The sequence below is a fragment of the Miniopterus natalensis genome, chromosome X (genome assembly GCF_054644295.1).
Source record: "Miniopterus natalensis isolate mMinNat1 chromosome X, mMinNat1.hap1, whole genome shotgun sequence".
Lineage (NCBI taxonomy): Eukaryota > Metazoa > Chordata > Mammalia > Chiroptera > Miniopteridae > Miniopterus > Miniopterus natalensis.
The window spans coordinates 16,424,315-16,436,443 of record NC_142103.1 but is presented as its reverse complement, the minus strand read 5'-3'; the positions used below and the strand labels follow the sequence as shown (position 1 = coordinate 16,436,443).

Below are 12,129 nucleotides of genomic sequence, written 5' to 3'. Positions count from 1 at the left end.
CTCTCTCTCTCTCTCTCTCTCTCTCTCTCTCTCTTTCTTTCTTTCTTTTTAGGATATCTTTATTGATTTCAGAGAGAGGAAAGGAGAGGGAGAGAGAGAGATAGAAACATCAATGATGAGAGAGTCATTGATCGAGCCCACAACCCCGGCATGTGCCCTGCCCGGGAATCGAACCCCCATCGCCTGGATACTTGGTAGATGCTCAACTGCTGAGCCATGCCTGGCCGGGCAAATTAATGAAACTTTCAAATGATCTGGTCCCAAAGGCAAATATTAAGGCCACTCAAGTTTCTTGGTCTGCTCTGCTTTACTACAAAAAAAAAATTCATTTCCTAATCATTGGATCCCCTTTAATTATAAGTAACTTTTTAATTTTAGTTCACTTTTTGCTGAGTTAAGGGGTGAGGGACATGGACAGAAGGGAAGAGGTTTCCTGTGCTTTGAATTAACCGATTTTCGTTATACCTCAGTTGAGGATCCACACTTTTAAAGCCCTTTCATGAAAGGGACAGAAAAGCAAGGCAATCCTAGGGGCAGCCTTGGTGCTACTCATGCAGGTGCAAAAGAAGTTGTATTTCATCATCCAATTTACCAAGAGGTAACCAACAAACATGGCACTGTAATCTGTATTTCAAAGTTAAGTCTCATTTTAGTTTTAGTCAATTTAGCTACTGAAAGATAAATAGATCCTAAACTTTCAAGGTATATTTTTGTCCTAATACCATGTGGTTTCACTTACATGTGGAATCTAAAGAACAAAATAAACAAACAAATAAAATTGAAACAGACTTGTAGACAGAGGACAGACTAATGGCTGCCAGAGTGGAGGGGGATTGGGGAACTGGGTGAAAGAGGTGACAGGATTAAGAAGTACAAATTGGCAGTTACAAAATAGTCACGGGGATATAAAGTACAGCATAGGAAATGCCATAACTATGTATGGTGCCAGGTGGGTACTAAAAATATCAGGGGGAACACTTTGTAAAGTATATGATTGTCTAACCACTATGCTGTACACCTGAAACCAATACAAAATAATATTGAATGTAAACTAATTGAAAAATAAAATTTAAAGTTCTTAAAAATATATATGTACCTTTTATCTTATTCTCTAATTTTTTTTTTTTTTTGCTACTAAATTTTCGGGGAGAATGACTCAAAAATGATCATTAATCTGCTAACTAGTTGTGTTAAATACTCAGTTTCTAGGAAAATACTACCATCTGATTTAGTTTCTTTTACAACAGCACACTCCTATTTCCCATGAAATGTGTGTATATTAAACAATGAAACTTTCATAATTTTAAGTCCTAATTAAAAAACCAATGATGCTATAATTACCACATAATTTTCTCACAATATAAAATCTTGGAGAAGATACTAAGTAGTATCATGTGAATTTCTTATTTCCATGTGAAAATACAACTGTATTACACTACTTTGATGTTTTACTCTGTGGCTTTACTTTATTGAGGAGAATGTAGCATAGATTGGGGATGGATAGATGGTGATGTCCTTGTCTGATTTCATGTTGAAGAAAATTAGATATAGTTAGATCTATTTTATCCTGATGGACATTTTAGTAAGGTTTTTGTAGGAAAGAAGCATGGGGATGCTGACTGAAAAGTAAATAGGTGCAAATTCGAGTTTTTGGAAACATGCAATATTTTAAAAAAAGAAAATGATACCCATGAGTCCTTTTGTTGTCAACAGAAAAAGCTACAATTTTGGCTCCTTAGTTGAATATGATCATTAACTAACCTAAAGGGAAATATTTTGCTTTCCAACCACCGATCCAGTTGCTCCATTCATCAGGGTACTCTGCTGGAAGTGTATTATCTGAGGATTTAAAAAAAATTACCACAACTTGCCCTGGCCCACTTGGCTCAGTCGTTGGAGCATCGGCGCATGGACTGAAGGGTCCTGGGTTCGATTCTGGCCAAGGGTACATACTTCGGTTGCAGGCTCGATCCACGGCCCCATTCGGGGCCAGTGCGGGAGGCAAACAATCAATGTCTCTCTCTAATGTTGTTATCCTAGAACTTGAATTATCTATCATAAGTTGATAAAATCTATTTGATTTTATTTATTCAGATTATATTTCAAGGTGGTTTATCATCTAAGAAACAGGCTAATACAGCAGCTTCAAACTTGCAGTAGAAATGAAACTCGAATAGCCTCTCAAAGTCTGTACGCCCTAGATGCTTATACTGAACTTAGGTGAAAGCGTCTAGCTTCCCTTGCATCCCTAGGGCTCGTGACTGCGTTGCCCTAGCTTTCCCTTTTCTTTTTCCCACCCTTTCGCCCTCCGGAAAGGGCCGAACATTCCAAGAGCTTCCCAGTCTTCCCCCGCCCCCTTACGGAAGGAGCCGAAGGGAAGGCCGAGCGACGCGTCGAAGGGGGGCCCGCCGGAGCCGGGACGCTCCCGGAAAGAGCCGAAGTGCGCTCGGAGGTGGCTGGCGCCTCAGACTCGGGCGCTTCGCCCACGCGCTGTGCCCTCTGTCGGCGACGCCGGGCAGCGGTTGCAGCGGTGGCGGCAGGAGGCGGCAGCCGCGTCGACGTCGCCCAAGACTGGAGCGACGTTTAAAGAAGGAGCCGAGTCGCCGCCGAGTCCGGCCTCTTGTTGTTGGAGGACTCCCAGCCTTCGGCGCGGCCTGACGGGGAGCAGCGGCGGCGCGGGAGAGCAGGTGAGGACCCCGGCGGCTCGGTAGCGGCGCGCGCGGCTGCCGCCGTCCCCGGGCCGCGCCTGCGTCCGCTTTCTCCTCACTTGAACCAGGAAGCGGCCGAGCTGGAGGCTCCGCTCCTCCGGCCCTTTCTTTGTGTGGGGCCGGGAGGCAGGAGGGGGCGACCCGGGAAGGCCTCGCGAGGCCCCCTTCGCCGTCAGGGGCCCGTGGCTGCTGCTGCCCCTGGTAGGCCTGGAGCGTGGGAAGCCCTCCGCTGAGACCCACTGGGCTTTCTCCTTGCCCCTCTCTCTGCCTTTTTGTGCCTCTTGCTCTCCTCCTCGCCGCTACTTTGATTTAGAGCCTTTCTGCCGGGCCTTGCCTCCCCTTCCGTCCCCTTCCCAGGGCATAACAATGCCGCCTGCTCGGCCTGATCCCCTCACAGCACCCCCACCCTCCTCTTCGCCTCCGTCCACTTTCCCCAGCTCCCAGGATCATCCCCGCCCTCACTCTGCTGCTCCTGCCTCTATCTGTGTTTGCAAGCAGCTGCCTTTTCCCGTGAAATGGGGATAAAAACCCCGGTTGCAGCCGGCTGGGTGCAGATGGGGAAGAGGGGGTGGAGGAAGGAAGATGGGGTTCAGCTGCCGCAGGGAGCCGCGTGTCGGTTTGTTTCACTCCCTGGCGGATGGTGTTTCCACCATCACTTGCCCCCAGTCAAGGATTTCTGTCCCAGTGACGGGGAATGGCTTTTGCACAGTCAGGTCGCGGATCTTGGGGTGGGTTCAGACCGATTTGTGCTGTTTCTTGGCCCACCTTAATGAGGAGGAGAAGGAAACCTAAACAAAATGAAACCAAGTCCCAGTGTCACCAGGACACGTCTATTTAATGCATTTCTCCACTGGAAAAACCCGTTTGCAAATGACAAAAATTGTGGGATATTATTCAGAAAACCCACCTGTCTACTGAAAAGTGACTTCTTTCGAAATCCCTGTATTTCGGAAGCCCTGGTTGCTGGCTCGCTGTCCAAAGGTCACCCTTTCTGATGAATGACTTTATAGTAACCTGGAATTCCTTGGTACTGTTAACAAGCAATGCCTTCTTACTGATGATGATTTAAATCCTTGATCTCTAGACTCTTCACCTACTTTTTGAAAGCTATAATTTTGAAATATTGAAAAGATATTTGAGATGCCCTGCCTTCCACATGTACAGGGTGTCCCAAAAAATGTATACACACTTTAACAGCTGATAGCTCAGTTTTGAAAAGGAAATGTATTTTAATAAACACTGCCTTTATAATTATTCAGAGTGTGTGTATACATTTTTTGGGGGGACACCCTATATATTTTAACAACCCAGAATCATTGTTACTGGGAATATCTGTTGAGACGTGGAAAAATGTTTTGGGGGTGGTACACAGCAGTGCTATTTACTGACATCCCCGCATTTTTTCTCCAGTAATATCTGCACTGTTCCAATAAGTCTGTTTTCATTTTCATTAACTCATTTGATGTGAAAAAAAGTTCTCATACCAATGCACATAATTCTTTACCAGCAAAATGTTTTTGTGCAAATAAGCATTAAGAAATGGTAAACTTTCCTTTGTCTTACTTTTTATAGTAGCTTCTGTTGACTTCCTTTGGCACTCCTTTTAACATTCCACCTCTGGAGATTGTAAGAGAGGTGAGGGGAAGGAGAAAGGGAATGAAGAAAGGGGAGGGGGGGATAAGAAAGGTGTTGAGTGGTTTATCCCGATGGGGCGCCGCAATTTAAATCAGAATAGACGAATAATGGGAAGCTTAGAGATAATAATTGTCAGTGCTTATAAATGCTGATTCAGTCATTGGCTTTCGGGGAGTAGCTTTTGAATATGTTCTTAAAGACAAGTTAAAATTTAGGAAGAGTATATATTTCAGACTCAGTATTACACACACCAAGCTTTTCTGACATTTAAATGATTCATTTACAGGTGAAATAACTTTTATATGTTCATGATTAAGATTTTAAAAAAAAATTTAAGACAGCTAAAAATGAACTCTTAACTCTTCTTGAGGAAAAAGCTCAAAATTGGAACTAAGGAAATTAATTCTAATCTTTAAAAATTGCTTAGTGATGATGCATATATTTGAGATTCAAAGGAAGAGATTACTGTTCACATCTGTAGATCAGTTTAAAACTTGCTTGTCTCTTCACAGGGGGAAGTCATGCGATTTAACACATGGTCCAAAACCCAACCCATATGAACAATTTATAAAAAAGCCAAAAAGTTAGGCCAAACTTCGGTTAAGACTTGAACAAACTATTTAATCATGCTGTAGCTAAAATTCTGAATGATAAAGTACTTTTGTTTTTCTTTCCTAACCTTCTTTCATCCCACCTCCTCCCTTTCTCTAATAGGCATGGAGAGTAGAAAACTGATTTCTGCTACAGACATTCAATACTCTGGCAGTCTGCTGAACTCCTTGAATGAGCAACGTGGCCACGGACTCTTCTGTGATGTTACTGTTATTGTGGAAGACCGAAAATTCCGAGCCCACAGGAATATTCTTTCCGCTTCTAGTACTTACTTCCATCAGCTCTTCTCAGTTGCTGGGCAAGTTGTTGAACTAAGCTTTATAAGAGCAGAGATCTTTGCAGAAATTCTCAATTATATCTATAGTTCTAAAATTGTTCGTGTTAGATCAGATTTACTCGATGAGTTAATTAAATCAGGGCAGTTGTTAGGAGTTAAGTTTATAGCAGAGCTTGGTGTCCCATTGTCACAGGTTAAAAGCATCTCAGGTACAGCTCAGGATGGTAATTCAGAAACCTCACCTCCTGGTTCTAGTGACAAGAACCTTGAAATACAAAAATCAAAAGTCGAAACCCAAGAGAATGGGGCCACTATAATGCCTATTATAACAGAGTCTTTTTCCTTATCTGCTGAAGATTATGAGACAAAAAAAATTATTGTTACTGATTCAGATGATGATGATGACGACGTTATTTTCTGCTCTGAGATTCTGCCTGCAAAGGAGACTTTGCCAAGCACCAGTGCAGTGGCACAGGCCCAGCCTAACCCAGGCTCTGTTGCTATTTCAGATGCCGCACCTTGTGCTAGCAATAACTCTCCCCCTTTAACAACTAACACACCTACTCAGAAACTTCCTACTCCTGTGAATCAGGCAACTCTGAGCCAAACACAAGGAAGTGAAAAATTGCTGGTATCTTCAGCCCCGACACATCTGACTCCTAACATTATTTTGTTAAATCAGACACCACTTACTACGCCACCAAATGTCAGTCCTTCACTTCCAAATCATATGTCTCCTTCAGTCAATTTACTTGTGCAGAATCAGCAGACACCAAACAGTGCTGTTTTAACAGGAAACAAGGCCAATGAAGAGGAGGAGGAGGAAATTATAGATGATGATGACGACACTATTAGCTCCAGTCCAGATTCGGCCGTCAGTAATACATCTTTGGTCCCACAGGCTGATACCCCCAAAAATACCACTTTTGATGGATCACTGATACAGAAGATGCAGATCCCTACACTTCTGCAAGAGCCACTTTCCAATTCTTTAAAAATTTCAGATATAATTACTAGAAACACTAATGATCCAGGTTTAGAATCAAAACATCTAATGGAGGGTCAGAAGATCATTACTTTAGATACAGCTACTGAAATTGAAGGCTTGTCGACTGGTTGCAAGGTTTATGCAAATATCGGTGAAGATACTTATGACATAGTGATCCCTGTCAAAGACGACCCTGATGAAGGGGAGGCCAGACTTGAGAATGAGATACCCAAAACATCTAGCAGTGAGCCGGCAAACAAACGTATGAAAGTAAAACATGACGATCACTATGAGTTAATAGTAGATGGAAGGGTCTATTATATCTGTATTGTATGCAAAAGGTCATATGTCTGTCTGACAAGCTTGCGGAGACATTTTAACATTCATTCTTGGGAAAAGAAGTATCCTTGCCGTTACTGTGAGAAGGTATTTCCTCTTGCAGAATATCGCACAAAGCATGAAATTCATCACACAGGGGAGCGAAGATATCAATGTTTGGCCTGTGGCAAATCTTTCATCAACTATCAATTTATGTCTTCACACATAAAGTCAGTTCATAGTCAAGATCCTTCTGGAGACTCGAAGCTTTATCGTTTACATCCGTGCAGGTCTTTACAGATCAGACAATATGCATACCTCTCTGATAGGTCAGGCACTGTGCCTGTAATGAAGGATGATGGTATTGGGTATAAGGTTGATGCTGGGAAAGAACCTCCAGTAGGGACCACATCTACTCCTCAGAACAAGCCAATGACCTGGGAAGATATTTTTATTCAGCAGGAAAATGATTCAATTTTTAAACAGAATGTAACAGATGGCAGTACTGAGTTTGAATTTATAATACCAGAATCTTATTGAACTCCTTTGAAATATCAAAGTTTTGGTTTGGATTAAGGGGCAGGGCTTTCAGAAGACCTATAAAACAAATTAAGGAATTTGATCTACCACATCATCTGAAGGTAGTTTAGTTGGATTATTTGTTGATAATTTTTAGAAGCAAATCATTCTGAAAGTTTGTAGAGATTGAGAAGTCCCCATCCCCCCAAGTATGTTTATATAGTTAGCTATCAGCTCATTTAAAAGGGGCAAAAAAACAGCTTGGAGAGATAGTTTCCAGAATAGAATTTGAAGCAGTCTGAATGTTTTTTGAAAATAACTGGAGTTATTAGCATACCCTAGTATATCTTAAACTTTCCCCTTCTATGTTAGCACTTTACTGCTCAATTCTCAATTTTCTTAATATTGAGACTATAAATGTGTGTTGTGTCTTGTATATGGCATAAAAAGTAAACAAGAACTTCTAAAGTTGTTCTGGAAATTTTCAAAGTAAGTTTCCATGTGGTTGTGTATTCTGCTAGTCCAAATGGATAGCAACCTCCTGCCTCCCCTCATGAAAATGGCCATGCAGTTAAGTCTCATCTGAAAAATTAGTTTTAGCGAATTAGATTTAAATCTTGCTTTTATTGTCATAGTGTGGAAAAGACTTTGGTGGCTGGGACTAGTGTATATATGCCTTTGCTATATGGTCTCTATGGTCAAAAATGCTAATCTCTGTAATGCAGACAGGAGGAGATGAAAAGTTCTCTTGCTTTTTTTTTTTAATTTTTGCTCTTACAGGATAGAGACAGAGTGGAAGTAAATGGAGATTGCCTTTTTGCTCGTTATGGTTAAAGATAGTCCCTTGGAAATTTTCAAATTTCAAATCTATAAGCCACCAAAATAAATCTTTAATTCTGTATAAATCTTTATACATGATAGATTCCAGAAATGAGACTCCTACATATTTTGGGTGGGAGGCTACTGGCATATATTTTTCGATGTTCATATTACTTAGAATCTCTAATAGGAAGTTTTCATTTGAAATAGTTGAATCAGTGATCTAGTATTTTCCTTTCAGCAGGACCTTTTAGGTTTTTACCCTTTCTAAAGTAAGTTTCATTCCATCTGCAAATCACTGCAATATTATAGCAATCAGAAACTATATATGGAATGTAATATAGGCTTGTTGATCCCCATTTATCTTGAGGACAGTAAATACCACCTTTCTTCCTTTTAAAACGACACATATTTAAACACTTAGAAAATAAAGTAAAAACGTATTGAAGTGCTAGAACTAAAAGGAAGCAGGTTGGAAAATACAGCCTAGCATTTATGAAAAGATTAACTTGTTGAACTTCTGTAAATGACTTTGCAAAGGAAAAAATTTAATAGATACTGAAAAAGATTGTTGTGCATAGTTATTAGTCATGTGTAACTTTGCTTAAGTATTTCTTAATTCAACATAGATATTTTCTTTCTCCTTAACCATGTATTTTTAAAGATAGTCTATTTCTTGACTTTGAACTTAAATAAAGCTTTAATCATGTACACATCATTCTTCTGATGGTAAGCTAGATTTCAAGATAATGGTTTCAGTGTTTCTTAAGTTGGTAGCTGAGGGTATCAGGCATCAGTATTTGCAATAATACAAGGAGGAAGAAAAAGTAATCCTTTGCTTACCGAGGACTAGAATGATGTGCATCTGTTTGCTGTTCTGTGAGTCTAGACCTTCAAAAACCATTTTGTAAACTAATCCTTGGAAAATTTTAAATTACCTTATAACTTAAGGCTCGGTGATCTCTGGATTCACAATATCAGTTTCCTTTCTGTGAAGAGATTGATAGCATTACTCTTTGGCTATAGGTGCATTCTGAAATATTTTCAGTTGCATTAATGCTATTTCACCAGTATAACATAATTCTACAGGTGTGAATGATACTGATGCCAGCAGAGCTTCCAGACTTTTCAGACTTTAATGCTAGGTAAATGAGTTTGTCATCATAAAACTTGGTCAATTCTACAGGTTCTTATGTCAAACCAGGAATTCTATAATGGAAAACTATCCATTCTGAGTAATATGGATATAATTTTCTGCTGCTGCTGTGCTTTATGTAAATTCTGAGTATGAGATTTAAACTGTGCCTATTAAAGGTATCTTTTGGAGTTTTTGGGGAGGAGGAAAACTGGAAAATTAGATTGTATTTTTGCCAGAAGACTCTTACTTGCATGTATGTCATGGTCTTCAGTTTTTCTAGAAGTTTATTCAAAGTTTGGAATAAATGTGGAGTATTCTAGTATTTACTCCCAGTATTTACTGGGTTGGAAATCTGCAGCAAGACACTGTTTTAAACTTATCGTGGGGTTTTCTTATTTTATACTTAGTTTTCTGGCTATTGAACTTCACTTTTTCTTTCAAGTTGGCTTCAAATTTGGTTCTATGATAAATTACCTATAAATATTCTGGATAGGAACTGTTCGAAATAGCAATTTGTTAGATGACAGAAAGTGAAACTGCTCAAACTAAGCAAAGATATTTAAATGCCATGGCAATTTTAAAATAGATTTTAAAGGGAACCTTTAAAATCTATTTTATAAATGATCATCATTTTGGTGGTAATGATTCTCCACATGCAACTACTATGAGGAATTAATGCTACATTTTTTCCTATTGTACCAAAAAGATAAAACAAATGGTAAAAATGATCCAAGGTATTTTGTATGGTCAAGGCATGTATAATCTAAAGAATTAATTGCTATTCAACAGCACTGGCTTTCTCACCTCTGTCAATCATACGAAACCTTGTTCATTTCCACCTAATGCTATAATATTCATACTTGTACAATCTTCATGACTTTAAGTTCTACTTTTCATTAACTGTTACCTGATATTAGTTCGTAGAGATTCATATGGCAAAAATAAAATGTTTTAATTGTGATTTTTGAGTGCATTTTTTACAAGACTATCAGAAGTTATATAAACCTTTATATTCTGCTGTTTTTCAATTTTTATAGCAGGAGATGGGAGCTATATATCTGATGACAGCATGACAGAATTCTCCATTAGGTTTTATATGTTGGTTATTTGCATTCCCAAACTATTTTGAACCCTAATAGTAAAAAGTGAGTTGGCTGCTGCTGTCACTTTAGACAACCTTTTTCATCTCACGGCACACATAAACTAATTATTAAAATTCTGCGGCACACCTCAAAATACATTTTTTGCCAGTCTGACAAAAAATAGTTATAATGTTGATTCATTCACACTGGACAGCTGTTGTTGTGTTGGCTGCTGTCAGTTTTGTGTATGACAGTTTAAGGGGAAAGAGGTCAGTGTCCCTGACTAAATAGTCAGGTGTTGCATGTTTTAGAAATTCTTGTGACACACGGGTTGAAAATCACTGCGTTAGAATGTTTGTGACACTTTTAGATTCCATGAAGACTTATGTAAGTGGATATGGAGAAGGACATTTTTATTAATTTGAAACATCACAAAAGCAGTCTGGGTTTCCAACATGGCAGTGATAAAGATTTTAAGCAACATCCAGTTTATAGGTTCTGGATTAATATTTTAATATTTCATGCCCAGTTCAATACTTTAAAGCAGAATTAGGAATAAAGCAGTCAAGATTACAAAATACAGTCAAGGTACATATTGGAAATACAAATTCCTTCATTACAGCAAATGTTTTGCAAAAGAGTAAAGCAGCAAATATTAATCTTTCTAAGGTAACATGCACTTCATATAATTTGATGTAATAAAAAAAGAAGCTGCTCAAATTAAGTGTTACAAAATCTGTACTGTTTCAAGTTATTTTGTAAAGTAAGAAAAATCCATAGAAATGAGTCATAGAATCTTAACACTTTAAGAAATGTGATAAATGTAGGATATACTGTGTAATGATGCCTTTAAAAAAATTAAATATTCACTAAAGCAAAAGTTACAGTGTAAACAGCAAAAATTTCATTATTACAAGTTGATACTTGTATTGTAAGTCAATTGGTTATTAGTCCCTTTTTGAAATCCAATAGAATTTTAATATGCTCAGAATTATAGAAAATAATAGTAATTTTATATAACACAAAAGGATTATAGTTTTCCATATTTGAAATCTAGATGAGACATCATTCATGGTGCTGAAAGTTAAACTGAATGTCTTGCAAACATTTACTGTGAACAGTGAATGCACTTGTTGTGCCTTGATCATTCTTGATGGCTGGGTGTCTGCAAGGTAGATGGGAGCACCAGCATTTGCTTGCTACCTCTAATCCATCACATTGGGAGGTAGCTAAATTGGCTGGAAAATTTTCCAGTATGTGTTCTGTTTGCAGAACTGTCTAATTAGGTACCCTCCTATAGCCCCTGTATTTTTACATGATAAAGTGTAGGATTATCAACCTTTCTTTAAATCAATCCTCAGGTTAACATAAGATTGCAATGAAAGTGTTCATTTTGAAGTGAAGTAATGAGTGCCAAAGTGTTAAATCCATCAGGTCGATGGTTTCAAGCTATGCCTAATTAAAAGAATTGTACAGATACCTACCACAATGTGCCAGATGAATTTTTAATCTACAATAACACAAGAATTTGTCAAGTTGGCTACATTTGAGGTTTTGCAGATTTAAAGCGGCATTGTAACACTTTCACAGTCTTGGACACTTTCATGATTGGTCTCAACAGAAAAAGGGACCAGTAAGAGCAGTGGCATTAAACACAGATGATTCTTTTGGGGTAGGGTGCAGGATACGTGCGGTTTGCTGGGGTTGAAGCACAATATTTGAAGATTAAATAGTCACAAAGATTAGTAACAATTCATGTCACGACCCAAGAACCTAATCTAGCATTTTAATTCTGAATTTTAACCATAAGATTTATGTCTGTAGCAATTGTGTTTTGTAATACTGCAACATGTAGTAGGACCACTGTCTCCTAAGTTATCAGATGCGTAACAGATCGTGAAACATCTCACATGTTGCTCTCTGTATTTCAGTGCTTCTGGAACAATCAACCCTGCTTCCTGCCACTCAAGTGAATATTGCACTTTTCCCTTTGGGAGGTACCAATAGCAAAAGCTGAGCTGAATGATCACGAC

The 12,129-nt window shown here is 38.8% G+C and overlaps 1 protein-coding gene across 1 annotated transcript; it reads left to right on the top strand.

Moving 5' to 3' along the window:
- The first annotated feature begins 2,475 nt into the window (after positions 1-2,475).
- ZBTB33 (zinc finger and BTB domain containing 33) lies at positions 2,476-7,768 on the top strand. The gene is made up of 2 exons (XM_087829502.1): positions 2,476-2,687; positions 5,058-7,768. The coding sequence occupies exon 2, from the start codon at positions 5,060-5,062 to the stop codon at positions 7,076-7,078; it is 2,019 nt and encodes a 672-aa protein (XP_087685628.1). The 5' UTR covers positions 2,476-2,687; positions 5,058-5,059; the 3' UTR covers positions 7,079-7,768.
- The last annotated feature ends 4,361 nt before the right edge of the window (positions 7,769-12,129 follow it).

Bases quoted from the DNA above. Each gene is read 5' to 3' on its own strand.
- ZBTB33 (XM_087829502.1), top strand. From the start codon at position 5,060: ATGGAGAGTAGAAAACTGATTTCTGCTACAGACATTCAATACTCTGGC.